This window comes from Hydra vulgaris, chromosome 03 (assembly GCF_038396675.1).
Source record: "Hydra vulgaris chromosome 03, alternate assembly HydraT2T_AEP".
In the NCBI taxonomy this organism is placed as follows: domain Eukaryota; kingdom Metazoa; phylum Cnidaria; class Hydrozoa; order Anthoathecata; family Hydridae; genus Hydra; species Hydra vulgaris.
Genome location: NC_088922.1, coordinates 19,670,001 through 19,684,277, shown reverse-complemented (window position 1 = coordinate 19,684,277; position 14,277 = coordinate 19,670,001). Strand labels below are relative to the sequence as shown.

At 25.5% G+C, this 14,277-nt stretch overlaps 1 protein-coding gene across 1 annotated transcript in view; it reads right to left on the bottom strand.

The window, feature by feature from the left end:
* Positions 1–14,277, bottom strand: part of LOC100202070 (lambda-crystallin) — a 70,043-nt gene that overhangs the window by 39,812 nt on the left and 15,954 nt on the right. Inside the window, exon 2 of the mRNA XM_065792589.1 lies at positions 7,048–7,075. Coding sequence (XP_065648661.1) covers positions 7,048–7,075 — 28 coding nt within the window. The remainder of the gene's footprint in view (positions 1–7,047; positions 7,076–14,277) is intronic.

Genomic DNA, 14,277 nt, shown 5'->3' with positions numbered 1-14,277 from the left:
TGGCATTAGGTAAATATTTAAATATATATATGTATATAAATGTGTATATATATATGTGTGTATTATACACACATATATATACACATATATATACATATATATATTTAGATATTTAGATATTTATACAGTAACTGTATATATGTATATATATATATATATATATATATATATATATATATATATATATATATATATATATATATATATATATATATATATATATATATATATATATATATATATATATATATATATGTAAATTATGTTAGTGTATTTTACAAATAGAGTGCTCAATGTTCTTAAAGAACAGAGCAATAATTAATTAGTAAAAAACACTTATCTAACTTTTATCTTCGACTTGAAGTTTCACCATTGCTGGATCATCAGGAAGAGTTCCTCCTCTTCCTGATGATCCTGATGTGTATATATATATGTGACTCTTCCTGATGATCCAGCAAGGTGAAACTTCAAGTCGAAGATAAAAGTTAGATAAGTGTTTTTTTTACTAATTAATTTTATATATATATATATATATATATATATATATATATATATATATATATATATATATATATACACACACACATGTATATATATATATATATACACACATGTATATATATATATATATATATATATATATATATATATATATATATATATATATATTATTGGCCATTAATAACAATCCATCATCATTTTTTTTTGATATCATTCGACTTTTAAAGATAATAAGTCAATGATTGTTTGACTCTTTTCAAATATAAAAAGTATTAATTGATGATCATTATATTTTCTTTTAAATAAATATAGATATTCATAAAAATATATATGGATGCACAAATGATCTTGTTTTTTTTTGACGCACATCTCATAATCTAAAATAATTGTAATAGCCAAAATTAACAATCCACTCTATTATTTCAAACTTCCTTTAAAATTTGTCTTTGAGTAAAAATTTGAACTTATTTGTATAATAATTATTAATAATTACTTGAGAAGTTGTTATGAGTATTTGAAAAATTTTTGAAAAAAAGAAATATAAAAATTAGTATTGAATTAACTACAACATTTCAGCAATAAAACAACCAAAACGACTGGAAAAACTATTCATAGTATGACAAAATGTAAAATCATAGCAATGAATGGACAAAACATCTCAACACAACACATGCAACTGTTAGCAGAATAGTCAACTAATATCACAAACACAATATAATTGAAAATCTTTTGCGCCCTGGAAGACCCAGCATTTCAAATGAAAGAACATTCACTTATTCGCATAGTGAAAAAAAATAGAAAGTCATCATCTACTGATTTCAATCAAAAATAGCAAGAAGCTTCTGGTGTTGTTCCCAGTGCTCAAACATTTAGAAAAGTACTACAAAAACACAATTACATGTGGCAAGCTGCTTGCAAAAAACTGTCTATCGAAAAAACATCAGAAAGGAAGAAAAAACTGGTGTTTAGCTCATAAAATTGGTTCTAAGAGCATGTGGTATAATGTTTTTTTCAGCCATGAAATGAGCGTTGAGGTTGATTCAGGAAAAAACCGAAAAATGCTGAGAAGAACGCCACATAAAAAAATGAACTTAGATTGTTCTATGTATAGAACAAAATAAGGTAATGACAGTATAGGCATCTGGTTCCAGTTACTTTAAACTATTTGATGGAAGCCTTGATTCTCAAAAATATTATGATATATTGGATAATCATTTAATGCTTTCTATTGACATTTTCCAAAAAGACATAGGAATAATCTTCCTTCAAGATAATGCTAGGATTTGCAAGCAAATGTTTAAATAAAATAGCATTAAAATCATGTCTTGGCCTGCCAATATTCAAGATCTCAACTGCACAAAAAATTAATGGTCTTGGTTAGACCACAATCTTGGTAAAACTGAAGTAAAAAACCAGCTGAAAGAATTAGTAACAAAATAACTGAGTAATATTCCAAGATATATTACTCAGAATTTAGTGAATTCTATGCCGAAACATATTAATGAATGCTTAAAACATAAAGAATTGTCAACAAAATATTAATCTTGTTATTTTTTATTTTTTTGTGTTTTGTAAAAAAAAAAATTTATTATGGCTTGTTAATTTTGTTGTTAAGGTTTGTTTATTTTGGACGCTTTTTTTTTTTGATACACATGAACACTTTCAATATTTTAGTTTTTAATTTTTTTTATTATTATTTTATAATAAATTTATATTGTGATAATTTGATTCATTTCAATAAAAAATAATTGAAGAAAAAATCTCTGTCAATGTATATATGAAGCAGATTGTACTGGGTTACATGTTACCAGTAGCAGGATAATCTGACCTGACAAAAACTTAACCTCTTGTTTAGAAATTAACCTCTTGTTCTTGAAAATAAATATTTTAAAATAAATTTTAAAATATTTAATTTCAAACTTAAATTCATACAAAAATAAAGCGATGAATTGTTATTAATGGCCAATATTGTATGTATCTATATATATATATATATATATATATATATATATATATATATATATATATATATATATATATATATATATATATATATCTATATCTATATCTATATATATATATATATATATATATATATATATATATATATATATATATATATATATATATATATATATATATATATCTATATATATATATATATATACACACACACACATATATATATATACACACGCGCGTATATATATATATATATGCACACACACACACACACACACACACACACACACACACACACACACACACACACACACACACATATATACATCGACAGCCTAAAGCAAAAGTGGCCAAACCCCGGTTGTTTACTATACTTATCTTAAATATTTAAAAAGCAGGATAACAAAAACCTAATGGCCAATAAACTCAAGTTTACATTGAAAGAAATAGTTTTTAGTTATTTATATAAAGTGAATAAAAACAACTTTTTGTGGAATTTTGAGTTTTATGTCTGTTGACAATCATCAGCCATTGTATATATTTCATAACATAAAAACTGTTTAAAAAATTTAAATTAACAGAGGAATAAATTCTGACGTTATAAACAAAACAAAAACAAAAAGATGTCAAAGTTTTTAGTCCTCAGTGTTGATAAAAGGAAAATAAAATTTCTTTGAATGCCAGCACTTTGATATTATTTCATATCTTTTATTAAGCAAATTAAAACAAAAATTGGTTAGTTATTTGAAAACTTTATTTATGGACTTCGTTAGTTAAGAGATTTTATCACCACACCAATGTGACTTTGTGAAATTTAAAAGAAAGTTATAAATTTTCATTAAAATTTCACCCAAAAAAGTTAAAAAGAAAAAGTATTGAAACTAAACAAGAGGTTAAGTTTTTGTCAGGTCAGATTATCCTGCTACTGGTAACATGTAACCCAGTACAATCTGCTTCATGTCCTGCTGCCTTGTAGGATACGCTTTTTTAGGCAAAGGCTAGGAGAAGCCAACTCCAACTTATAACACCCCCTGCCTTGGGGCTCTTGGTTGAGTAAAGCTAGAGATAGTGTCTCAATAAAAATACTCATCTTAGGCAAATTTTAAATGCATCCGTCTACTGTTTTATAGAAGGCCTCCTAGGCAAAGACTTAAGGGGTAAACAGATTCTATCTGTTGACTAGCCTCACACTCCTTCTTCATCTATTAGGCTGGCGCAGATGTATTTTTAATACATTTTTTCTAGTTTAGGATGCTGAATTTGGATCTTCTTGACTCTATGCATGGGGTTTGCTTGTGTCTCTGTTTTTATGACTTGGCAACTCATTCTATTATCTCCTAATGAGGGTACAGCTCTAAAACTCAGTTTTATGGTTATAACCCTGAGGCTGGCTGGTAGTCAGGTATCCCGAACTTGAAACCCGAAACCCAAAAGTTAATATATTACACCCAGAAATCATTACTACTTAACAATGGTGAAGCCTGGATTAAAAAAAGTGGAGGTTTATTTGATTTCACCATGGGAGCCTTTGATGGCGCAGAAGTTTGTGAGTTAGTTGGAATATTTATCTTGTTTCAATTATCACAATCTTACAATAAAGATGAATTCGGATTGTATAGAGATGATGGTCTAGCAGTGTTTAAGAACCGGAGTGGCCAACAAATGAAAATTAAAAATCACTTTGTGAAAATTTTTAAGAATTTTTAAACTCAGATTTGATATTTACATCATTAAAAGTTAAATTGCCTCATTAGCGCATTTTAAAGTACTGCATTGTTATTAAATTTAGTTTTAACTGCATTAAAAATCATTTAAACAATTATAATGAAAATTACTAATAAAATCTAAATTCATTATTTGAAAAAGATTATATTTCCTTTAATTTAATTCATAAAATAATTTTATACTTAAAATAATCTTTTATTTCTTATCACAATTTATTTTTTTTTTCTTTCCGTACAATTTATAGATAGATTTTATCAGTTTCCAGTAAGATATTTGTAAACATAATTTTTAAATATGTTGAAAGAACTTTACACGATATTGAACTAATAAGAAACAAAGAAACTTAAACCAATCAGTGAAAAAAAATTTCTTAAACGAAAACACTTCTCCCTTTTTAAAAGAAAAAAAGTTTTTTATTTGCTTTCACACACTCTATGATGGAGATACTTATTGTTTTATGAAATGAAATATTTAATAGATAATAATAAAAAAAATCTTTAATAAGTATTACAAAACTATTTTATATTCTTTTGAAACTTTACATTCTACATTTTACTATTTTACATTCCTTTAAAAATTTAAACTTTTAATTTTTTAAAACCATTTTTAATTTTAAGTCTTTTAATTAAAATAAAATATGTATAATAATCAGTTTCTTTAACAAAATAATTCACAGTTGCAGTATGATGCTTTTTTTTATGACCTACTTTTTCTCAATAAAGGTCAGATAAAAGACATTTAAAGATAATTTAAATATTCCAAAATAAAAGTTTTTACTTTACCTAGAATTGTTAAATGGGTATACAAATCACCATTTTATACATAAAATGCAAGCCGCATAACACTTCTTAACAAGACCTTACACAACATTTGCAAGATTATCACAACTTGTTATGAAATAGGGGTATTACTATTAGCTTGAGTTTTAGAGGTATTACTATTAGTTTGAGAACAATTAGAAGGTCGTGTTACAACTTTTTGATTTAGTTGCATGAAGACCAACTAAAAAACCTTTGTTAACTCCAGCACCATTTCAAGCTAAGATTAAATTTTGTAAAAGGTTAAAAGCACCGGAATAGTAGGAACGAGTAATGTTTACAGACAAAAGTATGTTTCAACAAATTCAAGGCACATGCTATAATTATGTTAGAAGACCTGTGAAAGAGTGTCTGAATTTATATCATAAAAACAGTCAGGTATGGGGATACCTGATTGTTGAAGCTTGCACATCTTTAAAAAAGGTAAAAAAAGTCAATGAACAAAATTATCTGTGTGTGTTGAAAGATAAAGTGAAACTGCATATGGAAATTACCAAAACCAGTATATTTCATCATGATTCAGCACCTTGTCACACAGCTAAAATAGTTAATAAGTGGTTCGCTGATAATAATATTGTCAATAATCTAACTGGCCCTCAAGCTCATCCAATCTTAATGTTAATGAGAATGGCTGGAATATTATGAAGCATAAGGTTGCAGCATATCTGCCTAATTCTAAAGAACATCTCTAAAAAGTTCTAAAAGAAGTATAAACTAATGAAATTACACCAGAATTTTGTAAAACATTATAGCATAGTATGCCAAGAACACTAATAGTGCTTGATATTAAGAGACATCTAAACAAGTATTGAAATATAACATTTGAGTCATTTAAAGTGTATTTTTTTCAATAATTTGGTGCTATAACTATTATTTTATTGAATTAACAATTACTGATAATTTGTATTGCATTTATTCAATAAACAATTTACACCGTAAAATTTCATAAATATAAATATTATATATATATATAATATTTATATATATATAAACATTATATATATAATAATATATTATATATATATATTTATATACATATATATATGTATATATATATATATATATATATTTATATATATATATATATATTTATATACATATATATATGTATATATATATATATATATATATATATATATATATATATATATATATTTATATATATATATATATATATATATATATATATATATATAGAGAGAGAGAGAGAGAGAGAGAGAGAGAGAGAGAGAGAGAGATAGTTTCATTTGGGTGTACGGAAGGAAAAAAATGATTCTTATGCCAACAAATACGTCACTTTTAACTACTTTTGACTTTAGTCCAACATTTGCATGTTGTCAGAAAGTAAAAACAATTAACCTAATTACAAATTTATCGTTTTTTTTTAAAACCGCTAAAACACAAATTTAATTGACCAGAATGTTTTAAAAAACATTCTGAATGTTTTAAAAAACATTCTGAATGTTTTAAAAAACATTCTGAATGTTTTAAAAAACATTCTGAATGTTTTAAAAAACATTCTGATTGTTTTAAAAAACATTCTGAATGTTTTAAAAAACATTCTGAATGTTTTTAATAACGTAAACAATGTTTTCATTTTAATTTTTTTTAATAAAATGTTTTTATTTTTATTTTTTTTACTGTAAATCATGCACGGAGTGTTGCTACATCGACTATCTTATAGTCTGACTTGCAACAAAGTGCTGCTACATCGCCTGAGAAAAAGCCTGACTCGCGAAAGGAGTGCTGCTACATCGATTGAGGGTTTGGTTGAGGCAGGCAGTCTATTAAGTAACAAAATAAAAAATTCTGGTCTTGCATTTTAATTTTTACTTTTTCAACAAAATTTTTTGACAACCAGTTAGGAGTTAAATATATATATATATATATATATATATATATATATATATATATATATATATATATATATATATATATATATATATATATATATATATATATATATATATATATATATGTACATAATGAATAATAAATTTAAACTTGATGTTAAACTTTAAAATAAATAAAAAAAACTTACTGCGGCCCAGGATTTACCAATCAACCCACTAAACGGAAACAAATGTTGATTAAACACCTTATTTCAATTAAAGACAGCATGTAAATTTTCAGGTTGGTGTTAGTGATTCCTAAGAAAACTTTTTGGAGGTATTTATAAAGGACAAAATAAAAAAATCTTTTAATTTCGTTTGAGAGAGATACTCAACTTTTGAGATTTTCTTAAAAACTGTCTTAAATTAGACAAATTTCAAATATTATTTTTTTCTTTTTAACATAATTTTTTTATAAATAATGTTCCCAAAAGAAGAAAAGTAAATATATAAAAAAATACGATCCCATGTAAACAGCAATATTAAGTGAAACTTAATCTTTTATTGATATTTTAGAGTTGAAAAATTAATGACTACACAAATGTTGCAACGCTCACAATAGCTAAAACATGGTAAAAACAGTATGCAGTGTAATAGTCACAATAACTGGCAAAAAGATCAATAAGGCTGCAAGTAATCTATAATTAGTTCCATCATTTGAAACTCATTCTCTCTTGATTGGTCATTCAGCAGAGTCACATCCTTTTACTCTACCTGTCCTTTCATGCTCTAAAAACTTTCACTTATCTGGTTATAACCTTGCACATCAATGCTTTAAAACTCTTTCCTATCCTGGTGTTTTCCTGACTCAGAAGTTTTACAGTTTTTTAAGTTTTCTGTCAACCATTCTCTGGTTAAAAGAGAATAAAATAAATTAATATAATACAAATTTCTGAAAAACTTATTATTGAAAAAGAAATAGTTATACTTATTTTTTTAGATTCTTAATGCAACATAATAGTAATTAGCAATAATAATAAATATGTTATTTAGGTTACATGAATATCATAGTTTAATATTATTATCTGTTATGATTGGTCATCACCAGTTTTTTTTAATTAAAAGTTTTTCTTGATCAGCATTGATAAATTTTGTACGAAATTTTATAAAATGTTGTATTTTGACAATTATTTTTAATTAATATGTACAAGAAGATTAGAACTAGGATCTAAAGTAGATAAACACACTTTTTCAAAAAAATACAACATTTAAATTGCCTTTATTACTTTGGTATTTTTATTACTTGATAACTTTTATTGCTTTTTTTCTTTAATTCCATTTTGTACTTACATTGTCATATTGTAAGACAATGTTCATGTATGTATATGTATGTATATATATATATATATGTATATATATATATATATATATATATATATATATATATATATATATATATATATATATATATATAAATATATATATATGCACACACACAACCCTCAGAATTAGAAAAAATGAGGTCAGCAATAATTTGTAGACCTCAATGTTTGAGGTCGACATCAGTTTGGCAAAAATTATTTGGTACAAAGGTCTTACTATAAAACATAGAAACAAGGTCGGCAAAAAACTTTTTGCCAACCTCAAACACTTTAAGGTTGGCAGTTAGGTTGGCATTGCTGAATACCGACCCTAATTTCAAGGAAAAATACAAAAAATACAAGTTTTTTTAAAATTGCAACAAATTCTTTTTGTTTATTAAATACTTCAATGAAAAATCATTATAACACAACGTGATAATTGTGAAAATATATAGGTATGAATTATTTTGCTTAGAATTTAAATCTAAATCATCCATCTAAATCCATCCTAAAAATGACCATCCGACCAGCACTTTTTCATGTGCTGGCATTAAATTTCAAAAGGAGAAGACTGATATATATATATATATATATATATATATATATATATATATATATATATATATTTATATATATATATATATATATATATATATATATATATATATATATATATATATATATATATATATATATATATATACATATGAATTTTAAATAAAACTTGCTTAATTTGATAATTTTTAAAAATACCATTTGTTCCTATACATTAAAATGTTATGTCTTGCTATGTAAAAATAACAGACATTAGCTTTATAACCATAGGATTTCCTTATGTTACAATACATCTCAATATGTAACATTGATATAAAAACTTAGATTCAATCAAAAGATTTTCATATTTTGCCTAGCTTTTCTGTCATATGTATATTGTACCTCCAAAGGCTTTTTTTGGGAATCACTGAAAGCATTGCCTTAAATTGTAAAAAAAAAAAACAGTAAAAAAAGTTTTTTTGCAAACAAATTAACAAAAATAAATAATATACTATATATACATATACATATATATACAGGGCTTGTTTTTAATAAAAAATGCTTAACGCAATAGCCTCATTTGAATTTGATGTCATAAAATTCTCTTTATTTTTTTTTTTGTTAAAGTGTTGATACTAACAAATTTCTTTCTTTTCTCAACAATTGCATAAATGTATTAAAATATGTGAAATTTTGGACTTTTTAAATAATTATTTCACAAATTTCTAATTGTGGCTTTGCAACTATAAATGATTTTTTATTTAAAAAAAATTAGAGAGTAACAAATAAAAAAATTACATTAATTTATTTATTAAAAGTTTATTATTTTATTAACGATTTTGTTATGAAAGCAAAGTTTTTTTCCAAACATCATTTATTAAAATTATATTGCTGTATATATCGTTTATTAAAAAATAATCGCTGTGATTTAACATGCGTTATAAAAAAAAAGTTTAACTTAGGTTATGTGCAAATTTTTGATGCAGTCGTTTATTTAAAATTTTGAGTTTGAAAATAATATTTCAATATTGAATAATATTTAAATAAAATTTCAATATCAAATAATATCTAGTAATATTTTTTGATAAATTTGACAGTTAATTTTAACCCAAGCATTAACTTTAATTTTAATAAACTTGAATATATTTTTTTAAATCAAAATTAATTTATATTTTTAAAATAAAAATTAAATTATACATTTTCTTTTATCATAATAAAATTATAAACTTTTATCAAATTAGTTTTAAATTAAATCATATATTTTTTAACAGAATTAAATGTTATTATGATTTTTGCTTCAAGCTAAAAGTGTTAATCAAGCGACAAAATCAATCATTAAATACATAAAATAAAAACAAAATAAAAATAAATTGTTAATTTTATTTGAGTTTTTTTCATTAGTAAACAGTAAGGTATTGCAATATCAATACTGTAATATCGAAACATGGTATAATACCGACATTTTGAAATTCTATAATATATCAAATGTTCGATATTCAAATTTTTTTAAATATCGAAGTTTCGAAATTATACAATATTTTTCTACACAAATATCAAAGGGTACTCGATTTCCTGACCAGAATATCGAAACTTTTATTAAAAATACATTGTTTAAAAATAAATATGGGCATTAAATTTGATTAGAAGAGATTTTTCTGTCTTTATTTTTTTTATTAAAAAATTCAGTGTGAATGATTAACCCTTTTACTACCGCAAGCCGCTGACAGTGGCTTTTGATTTTTCTAAGTTTTGACCTCAAGCCGCCAAAAGCAGCTTTTGAATATGGTTTACAATTTATCTTGTTTGTATATAAATTTTCATTCTAGAAACATGTGTTTGTTCTAAAGGTTTAATTAGTTCTCTGCATAACCAAGAACAAACAAGAGCCATATTGTGTAATTATAAAAAGTTATCACTTGACAAAGTTGAAAAATCTTGAGTAATCCTTGATAAAAAAAAAAACTTTAGTTACAAAAGTTTATTTTGTTACAAAATAAAGCAGCATTAACACTGTAAAATTTAACTTCTAGAAGTGTATAAGTATTTAGCTAAGTAATTACAAAAGTCATTTGAAGAAAAACATTATTTTTATACATTGAATTAGTTTTTTTTGGGACATAATGTTTGTGTTACTATTTATAAGGCAATGGTTTTAAGCACATTGCATTTCTTATTGTGCGATGATGCATGTTAAAAACTCATTTAATTGGAAAGTTTATTTGTTTAGCTTTCTGTTGATAGTTTGTTAAGCTTTAAAAATGTTGTTCGAATTTTAATTAATTATCAATGATAACATTGACAACTAATTAAATTCCAAATTTTATTCAACAAAGTGTGCGGTCGCAGCGACAAGATTTTTGTTAAAACAGCTGGTAGGGAAAGAGTTAAATTATTTGTTTGTTAATTTTTGTTAGGTTATGTAAAACAAACTTTGAAATAATTTTAAAAGTTATGTTTATTATTAGAAATAATTTTTATATCAGTTAACAATTGTTCGTGAAAAGTGACACTAATTCTGATAATTTTTACTAAAAATGCCAGAGATAACTCCCTTTTGGGAGTTATTTTTGAGAGACACGCTAAAAAAGACTTTGCACAATGTAAATTGTGCCCAACACAAATCAGCACAAAACAGGGTAGTACAACTGGTTTGAAAGTTCACATTCGCGGTTGTCATAATACAAGTTTCCATGACATCATGAAAAAAAATCTAAAACGTCCACCAGAAACAATAACTGAGCAAGATGCCCAAGAACCGGTTTTAGAATCTTCAACTGCAAAAAAAGTAAGGATGGATATTTCATCATACTACAAGGTTGTCACAAAATATGGATCAAATGACAAACGCCAATTGATTGCAGACTTGAATATTGTAAAATACCTGTATGCAGGAAATCTAGCTTTCCAGCATGTTTCAACCCCTGCATTTAAAGACTTGTTATTAGCACTTTGTCCAGAAATTATTGTAAAAGCACCATCAACATATTCAAGAAACAAACTTCCAACTCTTTATTCAAATATTATTGAGGCTGTTCAAAGTGTTCTTCGAAGCGACTTAAAAGATTTTGAAGTAGTTGGTTTTACATTTGATCTTTGGTCAAGCAAAAATAATGAATCTTTTGCAGCTTTGACTCTTCATTATATTTCAAAGGCTTTTGAGTTGAAAACATTTTTGCTTGGATGTATTGCTTTTTCTGACTGACACACCATAGACAATATTGCAAACAAAACAGATGCATTAATTTCTGCCCTTCCTTTTAATACTGGATGTGAAATGACTTCAGTCACTGATAGTGGAGCAAATATGCTTTCTGGAATGAAAAATTGATGAAAGATTCTCATGTATTGCTCATTTACTTCACCTTGTCATTGTAGATACTGTCAAAGAAGTTAAAGATGTTGAGAAAGTCTTTAAGGTAAAAAAATTTATTCAAAATTGAGCATTTTGTCATTTTCATGCATTTTTAAAACTTTTAAATTTAAATTGGTTTATCAAGTTGTGTTTAAAGCTTGACTACAGACAGAATTTTTGTTGATGAAAAATTAGGTTTTGATTTAAGCAAAATAAATTTCTGTTTACTAAAACAAAACTTGTCAACAAAAATCACTGTTTGTAGACAAGCCATACTTAGATGTAAAAAAGTCTAATTTTATTTGTCCTAGATTTCGAAATATAAAATTGTCTTGTCGCAGTGGTCGAGTGGTCTAAGGTGCTGATATTTGGCTTATAAAGTGGACCATTATTAGTGGTTCCTGGGTTCGAATCCCACTTTTGGCAAGACTACACTCTTCAAAAAAGTTCATATGAGAACAATGGGTCAAAACTTCCAATAAAAAATAATATTTTTACTGTATGAGATTGTCGATTATGTGACTAATTTCATCTTTTTTTTTTGCCAATGTAAAAAATGTACACATTACATAGTAAAATGCTTTAAAAAATCAAAAAAAGAATAATTTCAAATGAACTTTTCACTCTTATCAGCTCAAACTCATAAATCTAAAATTAGTCAACAGAGGCCTGCAAAGATGTCCTTCCAAATAAAATAAAATTTCACAAAAATATTTCTCCTTGTAAGACACGTTGGAACAGTGGATTCATGTGCACGGATTCAATCTTTTAACCAAAACTAAACACTGTAATTTATGTAACTAAAAAAGTGTTGCTAAAATTAGTCGACTAACTTTTTAGTTTGCTAAATTTTCGACTTTTTACTCTTACAATTTTAGTTAATGATGAATCTTGATTTAAATTACTTAAATGGGGTTGGAACCTTGAAAAGTAAATGCAACTACTGTTATGCCCGTGAAATTAAAAGGTTTCTTGAGCAAAATTAAAATAATCTGATTCACATTGATATTCGTAAAAACAAAAAAACTCTATACTTTATTGAAGAAACTTGTTATCTTTTTTTGCTTAACTTTTTTCAAATTTTAATTTTCTTAACAAAGATTTGGTGCAGTTTAGATGACGTAAATTTGTATGTAGATTTCAAATTGCCGGGTTTTAATTTAGTTTCATTAGCACAAAAAACATGTAAGCGTGGAGGAGACATTCTTGTATAAACAGCATAAGTTAACGCTTACTTCCTCCATACTTAGGGGAAGTTGGGGCACAGTGGATGGAGGGGCACAGAAATCAAGAGACATTTTCTCAAAGATTAGAACTTTGTTCATCTTAATAATGTAATCATTTTATGTGCTCATATATCAGCCATCTTTATTTATAGTTGTTATCACATAGTTTTTGACTACCGGTTTTTGGTAGGTAATTTTTGTTTTTAGCTAACTAAAGTAAATTTTCTTGCCGTTCTTATGTTTATTATGGAGATCATGGTTGAAAAAATTTCAAAAATTGAAGTTTTTTATTCGGATTATTGATATTTATGCTTTCTTTTAGTAGTTCAGCATTTATTTCAACAACACTTATTGTCCCAAGAAATCAAACTTAAATTTAATTAGTTATGGTGGGACACAGTGAATTGGGGTAAAAGTGAATAGTTTGATTCACTATGCCACATAAATGATCTTAAAGATTAAATTCATGCATTTTTCAAAAACTACATGAAAATGAATTTATTAGTTTCAAGTTATGAACAATAATATTTGAATAGTTTTTTAATTTTTAAATATTTTTATAAGTTTTGTCATTAATAAAAGTCTTTTTCTTCCTCTCAATTTCCAAAATGTCTATTTTTTCGACTTTATACTAACCTAATTAATCAGCGCCGATGACACCGGGGGGCAAGGAGGGGGAGGGACAAGGGCTACCACCTTTCCCCCACTAATTTTTAAAGTATCTTTTTTATTTTAAGAAAATTCTAGATATAATAAAGACTTTTTTTTTAAATTTACAATTGTGCCCCCTCCCCCCGCGGTCAGCTCTGGAAATAATTGCATGTAGTAATCTCAAAACTGATGATTTTTTGAGAGCTTTAATTCCGTCAACAGATCAGTATGAGTTTATTGAGAAAATTGTGCCAGTCTTGCTTGATGAGTTTACAGAAGTTGTTTCATCAGAAAAAAACCCAACATCACATATTG